Source organism: Daldinia childiae (assembly GCF_008694065.1).
Source record: "Daldinia childiae strain JS-1345 chromosome Unknown Scaffold1, whole genome shotgun sequence".
Lineage (NCBI taxonomy): Eukaryota > Fungi > Ascomycota > Sordariomycetes > Xylariales > Hypoxylaceae > Daldinia > Daldinia childiae.
In genome coordinates this window covers 26,294-50,627 of record NW_022984642.1, presented here as the reverse complement: position 1 = coordinate 50,627, position 24,334 = coordinate 26,294, and the positions used below count along the sequence as shown (strand labels likewise).

General features: G+C 47.3%; 7 protein-coding genes across 7 annotated transcripts; 2 read left to right on the top strand and 5 right to left on the bottom strand.

Moving 5' to 3' along the window:
* Window positions 1–2,930: 2,930 nt before the first annotated feature.
* GL218_00014 (uncharacterized protein) lies at window positions 2,931–4,562 on the bottom strand (the record flags this gene model as incomplete). The annotated part of the gene is made up of 3 exons (XM_033576422.1): window positions 2,931–3,671; window positions 3,744–4,100; window positions 4,158–4,562. 3 exons carry the CDS (start codon window positions 4,560–4,562, stop codon window positions 2,931–2,933), a joined length of 1,503 nt encoding a protein of 500 aa, XP_033441517.1.
* A 2,689-nt stretch (window positions 4,563–7,251) lies between these two features.
* GL218_00013 (uncharacterized protein) lies at window positions 7,252–8,309 on the bottom strand (the record flags this gene model as incomplete). Its single annotated transcript, XM_033576421.1, has 5 exons — window positions 7,252–7,325; window positions 7,381–7,573; window positions 7,649–7,767; window positions 7,821–7,928; window positions 7,985–8,309. 5 exons carry the CDS (start codon window positions 8,307–8,309, stop codon window positions 7,252–7,254), a joined length of 819 nt encoding a protein of 272 aa, XP_033441767.1.
* A 770-nt stretch (window positions 8,310–9,079) lies between these two features.
* On the bottom strand, window positions 9,080–9,907 carry GL218_00012 (uncharacterized protein; the record flags this gene model as incomplete). Its single annotated transcript, XM_033576420.1, has 1 exon — window positions 9,080–9,907. The coding sequence occupies one exon, from the start codon at window positions 9,905–9,907 to the stop codon at window positions 9,080–9,082; it is 828 nt and encodes a 275-aa protein (XP_033441768.1).
* A 3,564-nt stretch (window positions 9,908–13,471) lies between these two features.
* Window positions 13,472–16,293, top strand: GL218_00011 (uncharacterized protein; the record flags this gene model as incomplete). The annotated part of the gene is made up of 3 exons (XM_033576419.1): window positions 13,472–13,596; window positions 13,647–14,059; window positions 14,117–16,293. 3 exons carry the CDS (start codon window positions 13,472–13,474, stop codon window positions 16,291–16,293), a joined length of 2,715 nt encoding a protein of 904 aa, XP_033441769.1.
* A 358-nt stretch (window positions 16,294–16,651) lies between these two features.
* GL218_00010 (Malic acid transport protein) lies at window positions 16,652–18,475 on the bottom strand (the record flags this gene model as incomplete). The annotated part of the gene is made up of 7 exons (XM_033576418.1): window positions 16,652–17,052; window positions 17,129–17,171; window positions 17,229–17,487; window positions 17,548–17,697; window positions 17,965–18,029; window positions 18,120–18,125; window positions 18,185–18,475. The coding sequence occupies 7 exons, from the start codon at window positions 18,473–18,475 to the stop codon at window positions 16,652–16,654; spliced, it is 1,215 nt and encodes a 404-aa protein (XP_033441770.1).
* A 1,434-nt stretch (window positions 18,476–19,909) lies between these two features.
* Window positions 19,910–21,911, top strand: GL218_00009 (Protein phosphatase 2C like protein 4; the record flags this gene model as incomplete). Its single annotated transcript, XM_033576417.1, has 2 exons — window positions 19,910–19,961; window positions 20,047–21,911. 2 exons carry the CDS (start codon window positions 19,910–19,912, stop codon window positions 21,909–21,911), a joined length of 1,917 nt encoding a protein of 638 aa, XP_033442266.1.
* Window positions 21,912–22,746: 835 nt separating this feature from the next.
* Window positions 22,747–23,899, bottom strand: GL218_00008 (putative J domain-containing protein C17A3.05c; the record flags this gene model as incomplete). The annotated part of the gene is made up of 2 exons (XM_033576416.1): window positions 22,747–23,291; window positions 23,365–23,899. 2 exons carry the CDS (start codon window positions 23,897–23,899, stop codon window positions 22,747–22,749), a joined length of 1,080 nt encoding a protein of 359 aa, XP_033442265.1.
* Between the last annotated feature and the right edge of the window lie 435 nt (window positions 23,900–24,334).

Genomic DNA, 24,334 nt, shown 5'->3' with positions numbered 1-24,334 from the left:
AGGTTTCGAATAGGAACGTCTCGACGCGACGACATGTCAAACGTAGGCTAAACAAGTCGTCTAGGGGAAGATACGACGCAGTATGTACAACCAGCTCGCATGGAAGATACAAAAGCGGAGATCCGGATAAGTTGTATGTGACCTGCGTATCATTCATATCTATGAGGACAGTCTTGATTTAAACAGCCAGTTTTAGATAATAGATAGACCAGATGCTAGACGAGAAAATCATGAGAATACAGGAATATTGGAAGAATAGTTCATACTACAAGGGTCAGATAATAGAAACATGAGCAGTCAAGACTTACATCACCCATATACTCTCTTCCACGCTCTAGATTCAAGTGTTGGTTGATATTAGAGCCCTCGTTGCTCAACCACACACCTTAAAAGGCCATTTAAGATATCAAATCTAAGAAATTACGTGCGATGTTGGTTCTTAACTACCTAGGTACCTCCTAGCATGTAATATCACCATCGCTTGCCGACTTCATTGGTAATTTCAATATACGCATGTTACATGTGAGAGGTATAAACCGGCTTATCCACTTCGAGACGTGAAATATCCAACATTGGTTTATGTAAGTATACATCCCTTAGGTTAGTGGCTAATATGTTTACTTTTATAAGACGTCTTAATGGGTAGGTGCAGTCAATATATTAATATATGTATATTCCGACAGCTTGACATCGAGGCCGATATCTATAAGTGTAGGTATTTATTATGTCCACGGGCTAAACCTAGATATCCCAAATGCATGTTGACCTGATGTTCTATTCATATACTCTTAGGTACATAAGATCTCTTATAATAGCTACCCGAGGGAGCTCTGGAGATAGGTATCGAATCCGTAGAAACGTTTCCCTGGTTGCCTTGCTGTTGTTTGTACAAAATCCCTCTTTTCATATATAGTGCATTACGAATCCCTAAACCATACCCTTTTTGATTAATACTTAGACCAACCTTTAATGTAGAGATCCCCCTTATTGGCCATTAGAAAAGCAGGCGGACCAACACCCATAATCGAAACGTGGCTAACAAGTCAGCCTACCACACGACCCGTAGCGGCGGTTCAGCCGAAAGGATTTTCTCATAGAACACATAAAACATTGTCTAATAGGTAGCATTTTCAAAATTTTAGGCAAGCCGAGTAAATCATCTTATAGACAAGATTCGACTGATGTGGCATCTCTTACCTCCACCCAATCGCCCTAGTCATGTCGAGCCACGTCCGGGTCCTGTATACCTGGTCTCTCTCCTCCAAACTACAACTACACAGATACGGGAGCTGGCGAGATCTTGGTGCATGCATGTGCGTAATATAGACAAGATGCACGTCAAGCCATCCCTAAACTCCACCTACCAGGCCTAAGCCTAGTCACCCAGGATATACCCTTGCGAGAGAGGAGCGCATCGTGACATGGGTCACAGATCTGCATGCTACCACATACCAGGCTCAGTCAACTTCCGGTTCATTCCCTTTCGAGATGGACGGATCGGAGCACATTGACTGCATCGTATTAACCTAGCAATCTTTAGCCTTGTCCTTGATTTATTCATGTGTCATTAATCATTGATTATTACACTTGCATACTATCACTCTGAAATTTATCAGTACTAAAGGACATCGTTAACCGCCGAGATTCGGTATAGTATTGGGGTAATAGCTATGGCATCCACGAACTCGGAGAATTTAATTATGATTGACCTAGTAACTAACAAATACGGACGATGTTTGATTCCCCTAAATCCCGTAACTAAGCCGCATTTTCCGGAAATTAGAAATCCCCAGAGGGCCACAAGACAGGGAGGGTCAAGATCGAGAAGTTGATCATGAAGATTAAGAGAGATCCTTAGGACCACTATTCATGAATCTTCAGACTAAAATAAGCCCCTGTCGTTGTAAGGAGTAGCAATTCCTTGATAGTTTATCATTTAGTATCATAATTCCGTGGCCGGAGTGGATAATGTCCCTTAGGTACCTAAGGTAGGTTGTCCTTCTAGGAGCATGTTTTCGATAGCATTAAGCCTCCTCTATAATCGTAGTATATACCTAGGTAGGTACCTACCCAGTACCGCGAGTAGCCTGGTTTAGTTTACATCATCGGCCTATTACCGTTTCTTCAACAGGAGGACTTTCCTACTTCCAGCGAAACTCAATTCGACTACACCCTACTCCAAGCTATCTGCCCGAGATATCAATTCGTGAACTGGGTAATGAAGTAGGCATTTGTAGTAATAGCTAGAACTTGAGTAATCTGTCGATGTAAGAATATCCGTTTGGAGACGCAGTCGATATAGCTAGCCATTGCCGCCGTGCCTGGAATACGCGTTATATTACTCTCATGAGGGTTAATCTAAACGAGGCCTTATGGTATAAACTGGTGGTTACTTAAAATACGTATGTTGTATAGTCGAACCATACCGAACGGAAGAGAGCTAGATCAGTCGTTCTTCATTTTTTAGCCTCTGTCTAGTCGACGTAGAAGGTTGAGCACCTAAGGTATTCGAGTTAAATTATATCGCTCATCAGGTCTATAGGACTACTGGAGGTTAAAGATATCGATAGCCGGGAAGGATCGTTACCAGATATAACAGAACTCTAGACGCATAATAGCGAACTAGATGGTGACAATATTAGCCGGGTTTTAGTCCCAAGCCACGACCTTGATATTGATAATGTTGGCTCTAGTTCTTATACATTGGTACGCACCCCTTAACTGATCGATCTGTCTTTTGTCCGAAGTCCTCGTATGTTTCCGTGCCAACGCACGCACTCTCGCTAAAAGGCAAGATATACGCAAGTAAGCTATAGCAAATACCGTTATGTATCCCCAACGCACGCTGTCTATGTCCGATTTCCATCCACCCCCCAAATGTTGATAAAGATTAAGGAAAGGTACCCTTTCTCATATAGAACGAGACCGGACTAACTACCGGGATCCGGATACGAAGACATCATGTTCGGGTACGGTGCAGTCGATGCGCAATCGGGACAGACGCGTTCTGATGTGCAGCGATTATGTTTGTCGCAGTGCCATTCCGCGCTGGGCTTGCAGACGCGACACTCCTGGCAATGGTCCCAGAGATCGGTTGCTACCCAGCCACCTTGACAAAAACTATACCAGTAGCCGTAGAAATCGGTCTGGTTGCAGTTACCTAGGGCTCCACGGAGCAGCTCGAATTCCAGGCGCTCGCGCTCCTCACGGCTCTTCTTCCTCTTACCCCCACGGGTCCGCTTCCAACTATCCTCCCACTTCTTGAACGGCTCTGAGTATTCCTTGATAGTAGCCCACGACGTGTCGTCATACAACAGTATGTCTATTATCAGATCCACATCCAACTCCTCGACGTTCGGTTGGTTACAGAGCCAAGTGGCAAAGCATGCATTAGCACCGCAGGGTTTCGGAAACGTAGACAGCGGGCCGAAGAATTGCGTCAGGTCCGCAAAGGGGTTCGCACATGCGTCGCCGCACGAGCAAGTCGGAGTGCAACCAAGTCCATGCTTACTGCAGACACAAAACACGCACGCCTTCTTGTCTCCGCGTCCCGTCTTACAGGAGCACTTTTTAATTCGTTGACCGCCTCTAGATGACGCATCGATGGGTGGCGTGGGAACTGACTGTATGGACGATATAGACCCGTTTGGTGGATCGGGATTCGTGTAAACCTACAAGGCGTGGGGTTAGCATTCTACAATCCCTATATAGACCCTCTGGTAAATTTTCTTGCTGCTCCTTACATCTGTCGACTCGTCTGCAGTCTCGCCTTGCGCATCCTCTTCCTCGTCGTCATCCTCTTGCATGACATCGTCAGGAGTATGACCATTTCCGTTCTGGGTTGCGGAGGTCGATAGAGGAGCCGGACTTTGCAGATGTGCCGGGCTAAAGTGGGAATTCAAGGTAGAAGCGTCGGAATAGGAATTGGTACTGGCATGATACGACGTGGCGTGCGCGGTGGGTTGGGAAGTGTACGTCTCCCCATATTGTGATAGATGTTGTGGTATTGTGGACGTCGGAGGGTTAGTACGTTGTTGTTGGTTATAATTTGCGATGTGGTGATTTGTCGGTACAGGCGAATACGTTCCACCCGTGGCCGTCTGCGGTGACTGTCCCTGTAAGAGCGTCTGGGCCTGTGCTTGTGTTTGTGCCTGTACCTGTGTCTCGGCGAAGTTCCCATTCCGAATTCCATTAAAGTGTGTAGCATGAGACGTCATGTGGCCGTTTGTAGGTGGTTGAGAATAGTGAGTTGCGAAGGTATTAGCCTGCTGTTGGGGACTGTATGGACTGGCACCGTAACCTGTCGACGAGGTCTGGTATGCTCCGCCGTATCCGCCAGCCGAATTTGTCACCGCACCGGGAGAGTAGGGGTTGTAGGCAACAGTTTGGCGTGCGGTAGGTTGAAGGGAATAGCCGCCATTCTCGTAGCCCGTAGGCGAGTACAAGTTGATACCCTGACTGATTTGGTGATGTCGCAGGGCGGGAGCTGTAGTCTGCGGGTTGCCGTTGACGGAATCTCGCGACGTGTTGGATCGCTGTCGCTTGGCCGGTGGATACGACATTGCATCTTCGCTCGAACCTCTCCCCCTGCTTTCCTGTCGTCTTTCCCTCACACAGTCGCACCGGAGGGAACAGAGTAGGAAAGGGAGACAGGATAATGCACGGCCGAGTCAGGTTTGGTTTGGTTTGGTCTGATAGGGTAGAGCGGCAAGGCGGCAAAAAGGACAAAGCGGCACGGGATTTGTAACGCAAGATCAGATTTGAAGACTTGGAACTCTGAACTCTGAACTTTGAATACCCTAAGTACCTAAGGTAGATAAAGAGATACAATTTTTGAGGTAAAAGGAAAGTAGCAAGTAATTCTATTATTCTGTAATTTTTACTTGGTTTCGCAAATAAGTTGAGGTTAATAGTTTAGTTCAGATATTCAGGGTTCAGGCCAGAAATTCTTTGACGTCTAGATCGGCCAAAATTCCGCGTCTCTACTGTGGCGCATGGCCCGAGGAACGCGTTAGCGGTATTGTACCTGCCGTCCCTTACTAGCGGCCATTTAGCTGCTTACAGTACCTACCCGCTTACCCACCCAGGTATGTACCTAGAGTCTTTAGGTATACCTACATCTTGAGTACCTAACTGTACCTATGTAGCTGTAGAGTGCAGAGAATTGTGGCTGCCATGGATACTTTACTACCTTAGGTACCTTAGTTACTTCAAATTCTTGGCCACATGCACATAAGTACCTCAGGTATTAGGCGGGCATTGTGTAAGATATCCGGCAATAGCGTTCAGGGGCTAAGTCGCCTGCTGCATGTATTTTGCACCATGCACGGTCCCAATATCTCTAGCCGTTCACATGTCATATGTATCCTTCAAAACTTATATAGCAAAGCCAAAGCATAAAAGGAGGTAAGAATCAGTAAGAACTAACTAGGTACTTATTTTGTTACCTGAGGTACCTATATTGTTACCTATATTATTAATAGATTCGGCAATGCAAACCTTCGAAGCTTTATCATTAAATTCAACCTTATATTTTAACATCCGTTGGCTACATGTATTCGCAATTAGCAATTACCCAACAATCAGCAAGCCACATGCTTATAAACTCGAGCTATTCTTAGTACTGCTTCGGATTCATGCATACCTACCTGTCTTACATTCCTAAGATAATATCTCTCTTCAGGTAGCACTGTAATGTAGCCTCGTCACAATGTCCAAGACCCTTACATTATTAACAACACGAGGAAACTAGAGAAATAGTCTTCAAATATTCTTGTTCAATGTAGGCTTGTAGTCGATATCGTATCAGCTTAGCAATTTACAAGAATTTATGTACCCCTAGGGTTGTTTAACGGGTAGGTGCTATATCCCGTTAACGGTGCCTCGAATTGCTTATGATCTATAGCCACCGGATATTAAAGCTTCATAACACGATCAATTCGAGATTGACTAATATAAAAATGAGATGGGCGCGGTTCTTTACCGAGATAAAGCCTCGCTCGTACATATTGTCCTCCCAGGGAAAAATTCTTATAGTCTAGCGAATATTGTCAGGGTATCTAAGAATGCTTTGTAGTATCATTGGATACGAAACAAATAGTCTCGCTTGCTATTGTAGAGTTCGAAAATTGTTTGTTCTCTTGGTACTTTGCTGCTTAGTTTAGATAACAATGCTTCGATTATTATACATACCTACTATACTGTGGGCTGTGTAGTCGATATTGAATCTCTTAGTACAGCTTGTAGTCAAGTAAGTGGCGAGGGAAAAAAAATTAGGTGAACAAACATTAAAAGGTCGCGAAAAGAGCCAGCTAAAAGAAAAGTGCTAACTCTAAGAGACATAAAAAGCCGCTTAGTATCTTAGTTAAATGAAGTTTAATACCAAATTAGTTAAACTGGGCTGCAAAGGTGAAAGACGACAGTACACAATGTCTTTGTTGAATATCAAGGTTATTGTTGAAGGAACCTAATGGTTTATAACGGCGTACATGCCGGTAGATTGCATTCTCAGTCAGATTTCTAGCCATTAGAAAGTTTCCCAGTTTGCTATTAAGTTCCTACACAATCCTTCAACCCTCTGTAGGGACCACCTGTCGTTAACGAGTTGTACTCAAATATCCTCCCTGTTCATCCATATTTGAAGTTAGTCGAGATGTGCGAGAGTACTGTAGAAGACTATAGAAGATGCAAGAACCCGGTGCATAGTCGCCATACTAGATCCGTAGTGAAGAGGTGTTTAACCGCAAGACTCGGCTTGCAGGGTCAAGGCTACCATCCTACACGTATTACTAACAGCATCATGACAAAGAGTGGCCACCCGATCTCCCCTGTCATCAACGAGACTTGTCCCGTCTGTTATCCCGAGGAGGCCGCTAAAGAACAAGAGCAGAGGAAGAAAGATGCTCAGATGCTCGCCGCTTAAGAGAAGCGAGCGAAGGGAGAGTTTGCGGTAAATATGGGTGTGTATATCTGAAATAGGTTTAATTATGTGGTTTAAAGGGCAACATTCACATAGGTAATTCATATTGGTAATTTATATTGGTAATTCATATTGGTAATTCATGTAGGTACCTTGCCTAGGTAGATAATTTATTATTGTCAAGCAAATTGCCATATCTTATGTTTTACTACCCAATAACTTTTACGGTTTCTCTTGACACTCATAACACAGGTAATAAATTGACAGCCAACCTGGGATTCTACGCCTAACTCCAATCGCTCATCATCGCTTATACAAAAAACAATATAAAATCAGTAGATTAGCTGGTCATCATACGCTCGCACGCTTTCTAGATATGACTTGACATCGTTCCAATCTCGGCATACTTTTTAAACTATTAGTATTCGATATGGAATATGATAAAATGTATTGGGGCTTACCATGCTTAGAGTCCCAACCGTCGGAACCTCCATTGTGGTCCGGGAATGTTGTCTCGAGGCCTTCTAAGGCCATATCAGAACTGCACATAATGGCTTGTCTCATGTAGTCGAAGCAGTGGATCATATGCCAGTGATGGTCGCCTGGTACCTCGTGACCCGAGGTTAAGCCCGAGTACGTCTGAACAATGGCAAACTATCGTTGATAGATTAGTTAGATTTTGATTCTACAGCGTTTATAAGGGAATGGATGAGTTAGTAGGCAACTTACGAGACAGTGCAATTGATGCGTCGCCGACGTTGTAAAGACGGTCTTATCCGGCCACTCAATAGGTGTTGGAAGATCATGATAGTTTTGCGTATCATTCACCCATACGAACCCCATGCCCTCTATCCGATAGTTAGTAGAATTCCTGGAACCCGGAATCGTCGCGAATACTTACTTGGCATCAGGTCATTCCATCTTTGCAATACCTTATCCGTGAAAAACTCAGCCGTGTTATTCGGCGCGTAAGATTCATCTCTCTCAAATGTTGTGATTCTTTGAGAAACTAGAGTCTGTCAGATTTGATCAAGAGATTGCAGCTAGTAACCGAGTCAAGCTTACATCTAGGGCCAACTCCTGTTAGGTCTTGGCCGAACTGCCACGGGTTGACTTCTTTTTCTTCCGCTGCCGGCCGGCGCCACTGGTCTCGGATTAACAGCACCAGTATAATTAGCAGTAAACCCGTATCGATGATCCATCTCGCCGATTTAAAAGCCGTGACGAATCTGCCTAGTCTCCCCGTTCGTGTCGTCGGCCTATTTAGTTCTACGTCGTGCCACTGCTTCTCATCACCCATCAGAGAATCCTCGACTTCGGTGCTAGACCTCGAGTCATCGCGATCATCGACAGGCCGTAAGTTTGCGTACTTGGCTTTTTGAGATTCCATCGTGATCTACACAGGGGAATCGATTATTTACTGGTTTTATAGTAGGGTCGGTCGAAGCGAAGAGTGTATAAGAAAAAGAAAGTTGCAGATCATGGAGATCAGGACAAGACATTAGTTTTATGGGACAGTCAATAATCGAAACTAGATGGATACTCGCGTAACCCTATAACACATATATCATAACTGGTTGGTGTTGTAACCCTCGTTGTTTCGACCAAGTATGAGACGGTCCGGGGGGGACAGGGGGTAATATGTACGTATTAGCGCCTATTCGAGATTTATCGGCCTCGATACCTAGGTGAGAATTTAGTCCACAGAAATGGCGTTTCATAACAATAATAATACTTAGGTAGATAGCTTTGTATCAATTTAATAATTGACAAAGCGAGATTCTAATATCATGATGGAAGACAAAAAAAAAAACAAAGAGCTGAATCCATGTAAGTGTTAGGCACTCTACGTAGTTACTAATAGGTAAGTACCTGTCTACATGTGTATGTGGCTTGGGAGTTACGTTTCAAGATCCTAGTCTCCCTTTAGCAACACGACGTCGCGATTTCGATCGTATTTAGTCTCGTTACAGAGGCAGCGCCTAGCCGATCCAAGTTGCGGGGTGTCCGGAGATTGAACCATCTCTTCGGGATACGTCCTTAGATGAGTACTACCGTTAAATTGCGATATACTCGACTCAACTTGACTCGATTAACGCGATATAATCAATCCGCACTATGTTAAATCGTATATGAAGTACTCGAGACTAGCTACGGTTTTTAACGATGGGCCCCTATAGCCGTTGCCGTACGTTCTAGACTAGTTTCGCTACTCGTAGAAGTCGGGGGTGGGAGTTCTGGGGTCGTCGTAGTCTCTTCGGCTCGTCCTACGTCTCCGTCTTTTTCGAGCCCGTTTTCGACCGGCCATCGGAGATAACCTTTTCTATCTGCCTCCTGGATACTCTCCGTGAAGATGCGTCCCATCAGGTCATATCCATAGTCCGTCGGGTGCGTGCCGTCCGGTCCAATGTCTATAGCCTGAGGTCGGTTAGGGAAGCCTTCGCTGGGATGCATCTCGGCCAGCAAAACGGGCTTCGAACCAAACTTCTTGATGACATCTCGGTACTGCTTGTTGACATCAAGGATCTTGGGCTCGCAATCGGGAACTGTGTTGGTCAAGCAGGTGCTGAATATGACGGTAGCCCGCGTTGATGCCTTCAATAGGTAGTTGATAAAATCTTCCATATGCGTGCCGGCCTTATCAACATCCCGATTTTGTAGAACGTTATTTGTTCCCACTTGGATGAGAAACAAGTTGGGCTGTAGCTGGGGTACTATATGCGTGGCATGCTCGTGAATCTGGCTGATGCGGTTGCCACCATACGCCTCGAGATCGTTATCAAGCATTTCGCCGAAGCGTTGAGAGCCGACCATATTGACAGGGACACCAAGATCGACCAATTCGTCGCGCATCGTCTTGCGAAAGCCGACATCGCCAGTCGAGAATTCACCTCGAACTAGAGAGGCGCCGAGCGACATGATACGCAAGGGCGTGCCGTTAGCGATGCTGCTGGAATTGTTCGGTTTCCAATTGCCCGGCGCGGTCATGATGCCGTTGGCCGTAATGTTAATATCAATTGGTTGCTGATCATCATCGCTGCTATCTGACTTGGTACCTGTCTTGGTATCTGGCTTGGGTCGAAGTATGTGCGTGGCACCGAGAGCTGAGATGGAAAGGAGAAGTTAGAATATAGGACAAGTAGGTATTTGGATCTGCTATAATATAACTCACAGATCAATACGACAGATATAATAACCATTAAGGTTAAGGTGAAGATGACTCTCTTGGTGCGAAAGAAGGAGAGGCGTGATGACCAGGACCTCTTTTCGTCGTTGGCCATAATGAACGAGACGAATATTTATGCAAGCGTAAAGACATTGAGAAATCGAAAAAAAAAGCACAGGAAAATAATCAGTAGGCTAATGTTTGCTATAGTAATGACTGCCCGTTGATGTTGATGCTGATGCTGATGCCAATGCCTTGACATAGCCCCGCGGTAACCACCTAAGGTACATTCATTCCTTGGAATAAATCGACTTGATCGGCATGCCACCGAATGCCCAGACTGCCTAGAAAAAACGGTGCCGTTTACCGGTAAGCTGCATATCGGATCGGCATCGGTTATATACACGAAGATGTACTATAATGAAGATAAAAAAAGATTTAGAAGATAGCCGTTAAGATCTGTCTATTAAAATTCCCCCAATCCCGTGTTACTAATTCTAAGTTAACCCTAAGTTGTATTAAGGTATGCGTTACAGGTGACATAGATACATGCTACACTATTACATTGCTTGGGATTTTGCTCGCCGCCTATCCAGTCAACGTGTCCGGAGTAGAGTCCTACAGAATTGAATATTCAAGGCAAACATTACACAAGCGTCTGACATCAAGTAGAGAATTACTATCACGTCTTCTCAATAACAGCGATACCCTCATGGCTAAAGGCACGACCTAACTTTCTCACAAATACGTAAATGACATTTGTTGATTATGAATAGTGAATAAGACGTCTGCGATGCTTCGTCTATACAATAGCTCTTCTGCAGGAGACGGTAATACTTACCCAAACTATACCTTTTCCAACTCTATTACCATTGCCTCAACCATATATGTATAGCAATATAGAAGAAACCGTCATAATCATGACTTCACGGACCTTGATATATTTGAAAATACTTCGCTGTTCGACTTTGAGATGGCTAGTATAATGCGAGTAAAAGGTGTACTACAAGAAGTTGATGTACGGCGATGTCATTCACAAACCAGCGCATAGCGGAAGACTTCGGAATTTCGCCCAAAGCAGATGAGCTTTAGTTATGAGTAAGTGGTCGATAGATACTCGGACCTGTTGGCACATGAGAGACCTGCTCGACGTTAGCAACTGATACGAACGTTTCGAGGATAGCGGTGAGACTTATCCCTAAAACAGGGGGCTGCCCTCTACCTGTAGAGTAGAGGACAACCTAGGACTACCCTCCTTATTGGCCTGTCCTTACCAGCATCCAAAAAAAAAAATTTCCACACTGAGACTTCCCGCACCGACACTACTCGCTTCAGGGAACAGAGCCGGACAAGCGCTAAGCTTTGACTCCAACACGAGATGGGTCCCGATTCTGTCCCTATAGGGAGTGGCATCCGACGGGTTGTAGAATCACATGTGCCTCGCAACAGTTCCACGGAACCTACTTCCCACATGATTCCATACCATCATTGACAAAATCTACTGCTAAAACCGGCAGGTTGCATCAACCTCTCACACCAATCTCGATCTCAAGAAGTGCTCTTTCTGTTGAACGCATTGCCAACATGGACTGGTTTTTGATTCCTCCCCGACGAGCTCTAATAAGCAGCAAGGGGGGGCATTTCCGCACGACCAAAAGACATCCATAAAAGTCGCGCTGTCATCTCTCCTCAGTCCATATCTGGCAGAGGCGAGGGATATTCATCAACCGCCGCGAGAGCAGCTGACAAATAGGTTTGGCGTCCCCTATCGTCGTGGGACAAGACCCACGGGATGAGGTTAATGCGCCTGATCTCACCTCATATAATGACACATCAATGGCTGCTGCCGCGATGCGGTGCTGAGACTTGGGAAGGGCTAGAGCAGATGGAGTGGATGGATTCGTGACGGCTCAAACAGGGTCGGGTTTTACACCGACAACTGCAGATGGTCAGACTGCGACCAGAGGGGACAGGGTACTCGGAGCGTATGACACGGCGGTAAATGTATCGAAAGGCTCGGGAAAACCTTCTGTTGTAGCCACGTGGCCGTCGCTCACTTAGCTTAGTCACGAGACGGCAGCGTAAGTGATTCCGGCGAACGATACCAGCGACAAAATGAAATTATCCCGGATTTTCGACTGTATGTAGCCAGCGTCACGTTCTTCCCTATCATCCTCATCGGCACATAGCTGACCTAATAAAGTCAATGCTACATCTGATCAACAGCAGCAAGCTGTCAAGAAAACCATCTTCCATCGTCTCCGGCCCGCACAATAATCATCAGCACGGCGATGTAGACCAGAGTATAAATTCCAGCGGCACAGAGCTGACGAGCGACTCCGGACCAGGAGTACTTGGTAAGACTCATAGCAAAGGCACTTCGCGCACCCGAAAGCGACTGGAGTATCTGACCACCACCCTTCCACCCCTCGAAGTCCCGATCAGCCAACCCTACTTTTCAGCAGAGTATGACTTTCACAGGTGCAACGAGAAGCTTATAAAGCGGAATCTAGAAGGTTATGAGCGCAAGACTTGGAACCAAAAGGCAGTTAGGGTTAAGTTCCGAGACACCATTCCCTAGCAGTTGATCCGTTAGCCAGGTACGACGGGCTACCTTCATACGACAATCCTCACGCGGCAATGCTCATTAGGCCATACCCCGAGCAGCGACGTGTCGTATGAGGTGTTTTTGGATTCAACCGAGGGGTCGCGAAGACATTCCTTTCGAAAAATGGGAATCGGAGGACTGTAGGGGAGGCGTAGTGCGAGTTTTGTATGTGCTCAATCTTCTCCGCTAGGAAGAAGATATGAACGAAAGAGTTCTAACTTGAGGGAGATAAAATGCGATAGAGTAATGCAGCATGTATCTCGGGTTGAATATCAACAGTAGACTAGTCTCCGGTAAAGGATAGATGGAAGTTGGTGATGGATGCTATAGGAGTATGATGATTGGTGGAAGTAAAAGAAAGTAAATAAAGTGTAAGACGCGAGAATTTAAAAGGGTCGCGTCGTGTTGCTATTAGGTAATGTCATCTGACCCCGCTGTTAAAGTACCTATGTACTCAAAGTATCGCTAGTGGACATGTACCTATAACTCTATTCTTCATTCAACCCCACAAACGTCAACTGTTTCCACTCATTCACTTAACCAACTTAGTACATACCTAGGTACCTATATGAGGTAGGTAATCTATATCGACGTAGCTCATACATACCTCTTAGGTTAGATACATTTTATGTTCGATGTGGTCATGTCCGCTATACTAAATTTAAACGCCTTTGGATATACCGTCAAAGTTTATAAGTAAAGTAAACTTAATAAATACGAGCCAGGTTTCTCTAATCTTACGTCTGAAGAAATCTGTAAACTTCCTTGCCACGCCATCATGGATCGCCAAAAGAGTACGCTCGAATCCGCAATCGAGATGGCTGCTTTAAAGGCCTTTCAGCCTCAAAGCGACGGGGAATCTCGCTCAGAAGGTCAGCGGGAACTTAGCACCATCTTGTCGAGGTGGGTAGTCTGATATAACTTCATTTTTCTTCTCTAAACATCTGTTATAGATCCAATACCATGGCACTTATGTCTGCTCTAAGCAAGTTGACCCAACCTGATCGTGTTCCGGCATGGCTTCGAATCCATTTGATGGACGTGCTCACCTTGCTCCCCCAGCGACATGATGGCGTCCGGGCCACCTTGGAATTTGTCTTTTCTGTCCACCCTTCGAGTGCTGTAAACCCATCCGAGGCGGTCGTACCTCAGAAGCAAGGTGCAAATATCACCATGGAGGCTCTTAAACTTGCCTCTAATCTGCTGTCTACGCCACCCGCTACCATCCCGCCGGAGCAATGGTTTCCCGGAATCGCCCCCCAGCTCTTAGTTCTCCTCGACGGGAAAGACGGCGCAGATCTTGCGAAGGCGGCCGCTTATGTGATCGGTTTCGGAGTATTAGGGAGGAAGCAATTTGGGGCTCCTGGTACTACTCAGCAAGGGAAGCTCTTACAAAGTTGTATTCGCTAACGCTAAAATTCAGGAACACCTGGGTGGAAAGCCTTTGCCGAGCCAATGCTCTCCAGGATAAACCCTAGTCTATCGTCCGAGGAGCATACAAGAGAACCCCTCGTATTCAGTGCCGGCCCTGATGAGGTTGTTGACTTACGTAAAGAAGGTATCCTCGTCGAAGCGGTCGATCTGCGTAACGCGCTAAGACGCCTATCCTCTCTGCTGGACTCGCATCCGAATCCCGGCTTGACAAAGAGACTTCTTACTCCGTTGATGCTGCCGCTATGGACGTTATCGTCTTGGCCGCCTATGAGTAGTGAGTTTGACAAGCAGTATAGAAACCCGGCGAATGCTCTCCTAAAAATATATCTCAAAATTTCGGGCTCTCCGGAGAAGTTCCAAACGCTTCTTAGTAACCTTCTCGTAAACGGAAGTAGGAATACGTCCAAGCTCCAGTGGCTATTTGAGATGGTCGGCGATTCTGAAATTCAGGTAAAACGTCTACGGAGAGGCACAAATGACTCAGAAATCGAGTTGAGCCTAGGACTCTTGGAGTCTAAGTCGGATGCCTTTACAGAGCTCTTGCAGTCAGTCGGAACCGATTCGGATATATCTACACTATTCCTGAGCCTGCTACGAGATTCACTCGGTTCTACGGATACTACGCAAGAGATCAAATTAATCCCGGACGCAGGGAAACAGAAAGAACCGGCAGTACAGCTAATAGAGGCAAAGGTGCTGCAGAAAATGATGGAGAAGCTATCAGGCCAGCTAGTCTCGAGCTGGAAGCAAATGCTCGAACTCGTCGGCCAGATACTAGGAGGGTCCGAAACGTCATCGGCTACAGTCAACGATGACGCTACAGCTGTAGCGCTTAGCCTGCTGAATCTCGTAGTCACGGCTCCTGGCTTTCAGAAAAAAAATGTCCCCGCCGGTCTTCTCGCATCTATAGAGAATTCTCTCGAAAGAATAAGTAAATTACAGGCGGCCGACGTATCGCAAACGGCTCGAAACCTTTCTCTCCTGCTGAAGTACCGGGATGCTATAGAAGATCCGTCTGAACAGACAACAATGCCTACAGATCGCCAGGTTGAAGATCGCAAGACTTACAACTTAGCTATCTCCTATATCACACAGTCGGACTCACCTCCGCCGGTGCGCACGGAGGGTCTAAATCTGCTGTCTAGCCTGATACGAGCCAGTAGCCCCATTCTTGATATTCAAGCCACTCTGGTCCTCCTCTCATCTCTACTGAATGAAGATGATGACTATGTCAATTTGACCGTGGTAAAGCTATTTACTCAGCTAGCCGACCGGCATCCCCGCTCAACCATCAAGGAGATCCTGGAACATTACGTCGACGCTAACGAATTAGATACTACTGACACTCGTCTCCGGTTCGGCGAGGCATTGCTCCAAGTAGTCCAGCGCCTTGGAGAGACCTTTTCGGGCGAAACGGCACGGCAAGTAGGTGAAGCGCTCCTCGCGATCGCGGGACGGCGCGCTCAACGTCCCAAAGCCAAAGCAAAACAAGATCGCCAAGAGCGGCTCGAGCAGATGAAGAACAAGGCCGCGCAGGATGCTTGGCAGGGTGAGGTACCCGATCTTAGCGAACTCGACGACGAGCAGACGGAAGATGAGAAAGCGCGCAACGGGTTCATCGCGCAGATCGTGTCCGGTTGGGAGAGCAAGCGCGGAGCCGAGGACGTGCGTATGCGTGCCTCGGCGCTGTCCGTGTTCTCGGTTGCTATAGAGACCAACGTCGCCGGGCTAGGTGCTCCTCTCGTCGAGGCATCTGTTGATCTATGTCTTAACGTTCTTGCCCTCGAAACAGGCCCAGAGACTGGTATACTTCGCCGGTCTGCTATTATACTCATCTTGCATTTCGTACGGGCGCTCGCAGATGCACGCGAGAGCGGCAAACGTCTTGGCTTCGGGTTAACTGACCCGAGCCGGCAGGATATCGCGCGCGTGCTAGAGTACGTAGCTCAGACGGACAACGATGGATTGGTACAGCAACATGCGAGAGACGTTGTAGAGAGCCTACATAATTGGCAATTAAGCACTTTGGTATCACCTGCTGCAGAGGCCCGGAACGACCAGGGTACTACTACGCTGACTCGGCTAGCTGGGCTGGATATAGGGGCTGCTCCAAGCTTGCCTTCCTTGGAGCCGAAGGCGAGGCCTAAGATTGAAGAGATCGACTAGCTAGGTACCTTGATTTGTCTGCACTGGTATTTTATGATCATTATGCACTAAGCACCAAGCATCACAAGTATATAGCTGATATTCCATATTCACCTCGCCTCTTCGTTCGCTCTGACAGGCAGGCATTTACATGCTGAAAATAGAATGATACCTAAATTTGAGATAATCTTAGTATATTCTGTCGAATTCCGGACGTGGGTCATTTTTGCCGGAGCTCTATCAGATATGGGTATAATCACTCTAACTATAGCTAAATGCTGCAACCAATCTCTTGCACCGCCAGGATTCTGGATGACATGGTAAAAAAAATACCCAGCTTTTTCTAACCCTAATATTTTCTTCGTATTCCATCTCCTATCTACTCGCTCTCTAACTCCTTCGGCCACAGTAGCTCTTTATTCCAGAGACACCGTAACATGGAAATAAAGACAAGCGCCCAGACGACGATTAGGACGGCGGCCATTGCACAGCCGGTGATACGAAGTCCAGTACTACCAAGGGCAGCTGCTAGCGCCAACGTAGCAGTTACGAGGGCTGTGTTTGGAAAGACGAAGGACCACCAGGTCATCTGAAAAGGCATCTTGCGTTCGGGGCGTACGTATTTCAGAAGGGAGCCGACCGAAACCAGGAAAAACCAGACGCTGAGGCCCCAAAGCCACAACCCGACGATGGTCGAGAGCAGTCGCAGGATCACGACGCTGTGGGTCGAGCCCTGAAAGTTGTCCGGGATAACGACGTTGGATTGCTGGCCAAGGGAGACTACCTGTGTGTTAGTCCGAGTGCTTTGGTATATCATAACTGGATAGCGGAATGACATGTAAATAGAAAGTCCTACCTAATCCTGCTACTGTGAAGCCGCTAGGTCCGATTGAAATAAACTAGATAGTTACATGAGTATCAGCCTTTCTCAAGAGATATCATTCATTAGAACTCACAACACCCGGCCGTTGCATATCTCTCGGTAACTTCTGAGTCATAAGTCGATAGATAAACGCAGCGCATATCATGAAGCTAATGAGAAACCCAGTCCCTTGCACCGCTATTGCGCACATCGCGATCGCTAACCTATCGACCGGCGGGTTATCCGAAGCGGCCGTATTTGCTGCTATGAGCGTACTGGCAAACGGGGCGGTCAGGAGAAGGGGATAAGCTGGGAAAACCCAGACAGGCGTCATGGTGTGGATAGGAAAGATCCTGCAAGGGAGTGCGATATGTTAGGGACAACCAGATGCTTCAGAGGCCGAGCCTACTAACTGAGTAGACCATAAGATCAGGTACATGCCAGCGCTCGCCACCACACTGACAACGATATAGATCCAGAATAGCCATTCCATCACGCGCTGCAACCAGGGGCCGGTCATGGGGATTCCGTATTCGCAGGTGTTGATTAATATGGTGGCTGTACTGCGTTCGTAGTCGGTAAGCGCACGGGAGACTCATACGACTGCGTACTACTTACGAGACTACCTATTTATCGAGTGATATATGAGCTCCACACCGACGAGGAGACTACGAATGAAGCTTACCACGGCTGGGATAAAGAGAGACTCCACCTGGTCTAGGAACGAGTGCAGGCAACTTCCGGGGACCATAATAAACCTCATCGTAATTAAGACGCAGTTCATGATGAAGAGACATATATTAAAGAGAAAAAAGACGAGTCCAATATACCAGAGCCAGTCGGCGCGGTACGGGGTCCATACGGAGTGGAGGACGTTGGCGACGCCACCGGTTGCCTATATTGACAATTCGTTAAACATATAGGAAACCGAGAGATGAGACCACGAGGACGTGCGGGTATAGGTATTTTTAACAGCTCAGCTTACCATAGTCTAAATCGGCGTTAACGGCTAAGAAGCAAATACTTGGGAGTCTTATATAAAAAACGTACCATCGTGAACCAAGTCCATTGATGACAACATATTCGATCCCGAATTCCAATCTTCTTCCCGCCTCTTGACTTCCTGGCGTTGGAGATCATCCTAGCTAGGCTATCAGCGTTAGGCGGGGCACGGAGAGGAACCGGGGGTGGCCTCTTCTCTCGACGATCCCGATCCCGATCCCGATTCGACAGCGACAGAACCGGCGAAGAGGTGCCTCGGTTAAAATAGTCTTCGCTAGGGGTCACATAACCGTTGATGGCTACTTCAACATCGACTTGGGTATTTAAAACTCGGGACATTTTAACATGCAAAATTCATCGGGAGTCCGGGCAAAAAGCCTAGAGATTATGTAGATGGCGATGAGTATGACAGGTTCGACGTGAGCTAATGCCGAATGAAAGTTGACAAGGGTTGTTATGAATACCACGAGGTGTAGGACGACGGAGCCGACATTGGATATAGACATAATCCGGTCCGGTAAGAGACGTAATGTCTAAAATAATGTCTAAGAAAGAATACGAACGGGAGACTCTAGAGGAGGGGGGATATGGTATTCAATAACGAGTTTAGAACGAGCGCTAATCTTTGCTGTGTTGTCCGCGTTGGAAATGGAGAGGTGCAGGTCGATGCTACATAAGACTTGGATCTTTGCCGGATCAGGATCCAGCTTTTTTTTTTTTGTCTTTTCTTGTCTTTTATAAATGTAGTTTGGTGAGAATGTGGATTATTTGATCCGTTTGACTATAGACCATTATATATTTATAAGGTCAAGAGATAGAGCGGTATACTCGAAAAGCAACTTGAAAAGCCATTTGTTTGTTTCAATTTTCAATGTCGTGTAAATACAGATTCCTTCGTACCCCTTCGTATCCCCTGTAGTTATTCTTAAAGTTCTTTATCTTTATTATCTTTATCTTATCGCACATTATATTGCTACATGTAGACTGCCCAAAAGCGAAATATAGCCCCGCATAGATTCTTTGAGCTAATACTCAAGTATGACGGCATAGCACATAAGCGTCTTCTATTACTTCTATGCACTAGATAAATAGTGTAAATTCGTTTCACAACGACGTCGATAAACGAGGCTAATTAGTGTACCCAAGGTACTTACCTAGGTAGGCAGGTACCTAAACATATGTAGGTAGTGGAACCTTCCAGCCTGTAACGGTCCAAGGCGTCGGGTTGGGGTAATGACTTCTTGTAATTCGGTCCTAGACAAGTCAGTCTTGTCAATCCTACCTCACTGTATTCTTTCCCCAAAACCTCAAACCTCATCCCATCTAATCCCAACAAATAAGCCTGCATATAATATTTAATAACTCTCATACGATAGATATTCTTCCTATTGGTGTTAATCCTAACACTACCTAGCATACTACCTAGCTAAAAACATTGTCAGCGTCTGAGAAATAATCCTTGTTCAAGTTTTTGCCAATTGGTATCTCAACTTGATACCTTAAACCTCTTAGGTCTACACAGTATTGCTTCTAACCTCTTTCGAATCCTGCCTTGCCTTGTCTTATTATTTATAGCTATCACCAAGACTGGGTTGGGCATGCCTAGTCCCTTATCATTTGGACGTTTCTCTACTCCGGACTTCGGAGCTTCTCGATCAATTCCTACATCTTCTAAATCTTTACCTCTCGATCTGATGGGTACATCGCACGTCTTATAGGCCTCATTATAACAAGTAAAACCCCCGCTCGCTCTACCAGTATTTCTACGTCGGGATGGGACTTAGTCGCGGTCGTCCGAAGCGGTGGTCTCTAAATGATACCTATGGTCAGTCAGATATTCTAGGGTCTTGCATATTTCAATCTTAAGCTTCTGCCAGAGTTCCAGGCTAGCTAACATATCCTTCGAGTAGGCTTCATCGCAACATTCTTCGATGCTCAGACGCGGACATATGCGCATCAAGCGGTTGTAAGGTGCACGGCAGCGCAACGACCTTCTGGCTCGGTACCGGCACCACAAAGTACGAATGTTACTTCGTCCCGCGTCGAATCACGAGTTCAAAAGACCGCGCCTCATGGCAACGTCCAGCGTAGCTTTCATACGTATTTTGTCACGCACCTCCCGTCCTCCTCGCTACATCCGGACTCTCGCGCCCCAGCTGGTCCTCACCACAAGCTACCTCGATCTGCCGCCGCGCCTCACACGGCAGTTTCCGGTGCAGCCCCCGTGTCTCCGCCTCACTTGCCATCCAACCGCGACTTGACCGTCGTGCGCATTCCCCTGCGCAGCGCTAAGCACCACTTCGGAGTTGCAGATTCAAGAGGATCCAGGCCATACAATGAAGACACGAATCAGGCTGGCACCATCGACATCCCCGCGTTCGCAAAGCGGGCCCCTATTAGCCTCGTCCGCAGCACCATGAACAAGATGGGAGAAGGAACTTCAGCCGACAGCCCCTACGGAGATCCCCAAATCTTCTACTTTGGCGTTTTTGACGGTCACGGAGGCACCCAGTGCAGTGATTTCCTACGGGATGAGCTCCACGGATATATCGAGGAGGCAGCCGAAGAGTTCGAGCTGAAAAGCAGCCTTCGGGCGGTGCGGAAGGGTCATAGGTCAGATTCAGAATCTCTCAGCGCGCCAACTCCAATCTTATCAGACAGCGAAGCTGGCGGACAGAAGAGACTCGACCGGCTGGATATCAAGGGTTCAGAGGCCGTATCGGCTAAGGCAGACATACCAGAAATAGACAAGCGCGGCGCGATTCGTGAAGTCGAAAACTCGGACGCCATAGAGGGTGTTCAGCCCGTGCCAGCTAGAGCATCGGGATCAAAGGCCCTGCAACTACAAAGCGAGCTGGTAAAGGAATATAAGAATACGGTTGGCGGGTATTTCCGGCGCTTCCACCCCCCTTACTTTCAACTAAAACGGGATCCTGATTCCCCCGAACCACCTGTTAGCGTCGAGTCTGTTCTCACGTACGCGTTTCTCCGTGCAGATCTCGACTTCATCGCCGCTCAAGCCCGCAAGCCCGACCCTGACGATCCCTACGTGGCCGATACGGCTCTAAATTTTGACGAGGTGCTAGGAAAGCCGCACCATCTGCCACCTTCAGGCCAGGGCATCGGCGGCCGTACAAGATTTAAAGGGGGCTCGACAGCTTCGGTCGCTCTCATCTCTACACCAACGCCTGCTCCGTTCTGGCACCCGGCTGCGAGTTCCACCCTATTAGTCGGGCACGTGGGTGATACGCGCATCCTGCTATGCGAGACTGCTACCGGGTTATCTCGTCCTTTAACTTCAGATCATCACCCAAGCTCTCCAAGCGAGTCGCACCGGCTGCGACGGTTTGCGGCATCATTCGTGACGGATTCATTCGGCGAAGAGCGGATTCAGGGACTTGCCAACTCTCGGGCATTTGGTGACATGGCATCCAAGCGTCTAGGCGTCTCGGCCGAGCCGGAGATCACGCGAACGGAGCTGGGGCCGGCTCAGTACAGCTTCATCGTTCTCATGTCCGACGGCGTGTCGGGAACGTTGAGCGATCAAGAGATCGTGGACGTAGTAAAGGAAGCGAAGACGCCGGAGCAGGGTGCTAGGGACGTTGTGGCGTATGCCACCGAAGCCAGCAGCGACGGCGATAACGCAACATGCCTCGTGGTTAGGCTCGGTGGATGGGAGCGTAGAAGCGAGGGGGGTTTGGGAAGCCTAGGCACTAAGGAGATCCGGGACTTTAGACGTAACGAGGCCATGGATCCGCGGCGGGGAATAAGGTAGACGAGATATCTCTTGGAGTATAAGCGAGACCTCTTTTACTCTCGTGCCCGCACGAAAAGAAGGAAAATCGCATATTACATCAAGCTACGTCGAGCGTTACTCGTACGAATTAATAAAACCATGGGCTACCGCCTAGTTGTAGCGCTTTTTTAAACTTGGTGTATTATGTGGATGTTGCGATTTGACCTATTAATCAAACTTGAGAATCCCAAACCTTAGGGTTTAACTTTGCTAAAAGCTTCATGGCAGGTTGTAATTTTACTATTATTTCCCATTGCTTTTAAAGCCGTGCTGGAATAATATACGTGCTATGCTATTAGTATTAAATTTGGGGAACATTTTTTGTCTTTACCGTCTCACTGCGCGTCTAGTCTATATGAAAAGTAGATTTGAGTGCATTATACTCTTGATAGGTAACTACGAGAATCCAGTAGTCATAAGGGTACATGTGCCTTGAGGGGTTGGTTGTCTTAAGCACGACTAAAATATAGGTAAGCCAGTATTAACACGTTTTACACAAGACGAAGCGTACACACCCGACCAAAACGTGGCACACGTAGGAATGCCTATCTGTCTATATGAGAACTCCCACGTCCGCTCCGCGCTACTAGACATAGCAGAGGATATGCTACCCTATTGATTCCCAATCTCTCCCCCTGAACGCCTGGTGCATCTGTGAAAATCCCCGCTGGCATAATTAACGCGTAGCTCCTTTTCATCAACGTCAAGGTGGTCATATTGACTAAGTCTCTCACGGATTCGCCTACGTCTTTAGACAACAGGTCTCGTATACTTGAGTCGCTTGAAAACAATACAATCAAGTTATAGAGGTGTACTACCGCGAGATACCTAGGGCATCCATACGCTTACATGATGTCATCTCAAACTGGTCGGCAATCTTCATCTTGTCTGGATCCGGGAAGAACCACCCTTGCGCCTTGTCGATTAGGTCGCGTTTGGTGCGCATCTCAGTATCGCAGCGGCGGCGGAGGACGCGCACGAAACCGACCTCGGCCTCTTTATCTAACTGACGAAATTGGTAGTCGTTCCAGTCAACCACCTGAGCTGGATTTACATAGTAATCGACTCCAAGTTTGGGGGTAGTTCGGTGGTAAGTTAGAGGCGGCACAGCCGCGTCGAAAACCATCGAGGGTACTGCCGGTTGCGTTTCGCCGCCTGAAAATATAGACGATAGCAGCGGGAACACAAATAAAAATAGGATCGGTAACAGGCTGATGAGCGTATCCCAACCTGTCTGACGCCGCTGCTGACCTTCAGCTTCCCGAGGTCTCCTACGCGGATTTGCTCCTCCCATCTGGTGTACGCGGAAGCCCCTGTTTCCGCCGATGTTAAATACAAACTGCGGTCCTGTATCGAACCCTAGTCTGCGTTAGATCTCTCTCCTCTCCGTTCGCATCCTTCGAAAGAGAAGGATAGAAGGTGGGTAACTCACCTCCGAAAGGACCACCAAAAGCACCACCGAAGAATCTCTGGAACATTTCCTCCGGGCTAATCTCGTCTTCCCACATGCCTCCCCCGCCAAATCCTGCCCCCGGCCCTCCACCAGGTCTCATACCACCAAAATTATTAAATGGATTGCTAGCCTGGGCCCTCGCGCTCTCAAACCTACTATCCGGATCGGTACCGAAGCGGTCGTACTTTTCGCGCTTCTCCTTGTCGCCTAGCACGCCGAAGGCACGGCTGACCATCTTGAAAGCCTCGTCTGCATGTTCGTGACCGTTCTTGTCCGGGTGCGTGAGTAGGGACTGCTTGCGGTAAGCCTTCTTGATATCGGCATCGCTGCACGTCGTCCGTACGGCCTCGAGATCTAAGATGTCGTAGAAGGAGGTCGCCTTGCACCGCCGGATTCGCAGGACCGCTGCTTTCTGCTCGGGAGTACACTTGCGTTCCTGGTTTCCTTGGTTATGATCTCGCGACCGGGTCGGTCCGCCCGAGGCGTCGAAGCCGGAAGAGGTTGCGCTGGGCATGACCGAGCGATATCGTACTCGGAACGACGGATACGGAGAGACGGGTAATAATAATCGCGACTACGTGTATAATATTGCTTGGCAATTCGACTTGGGCTTAGGTGGTCTAAATGAAGCGAGGACGGATGAAAATAGAAGACGCTCTATCGTGAAGGAAACAAATGACGAATGACGAATAATGAATAACGAACAGATGTACCAAACGAAAACCTATTGACGAATAAAAAAAGGTTCTACAAAGGTAGCGCAAAATCTAGGAGGCGAAACTTGACCAAGCCCAATTAGAGGAACGTAGGCGGTCGAAGTTGTCGTCGAATTAAAAATCGAGGCTAGAAAATGGGAGACGAGAACTCGTAAGTTCAAAAGTTCAAAAGTTCTACGATTCTCTCTCAAGGCTTTAGAATCTAAAGTGCTTAGGTTAAAGGTTACCTAACA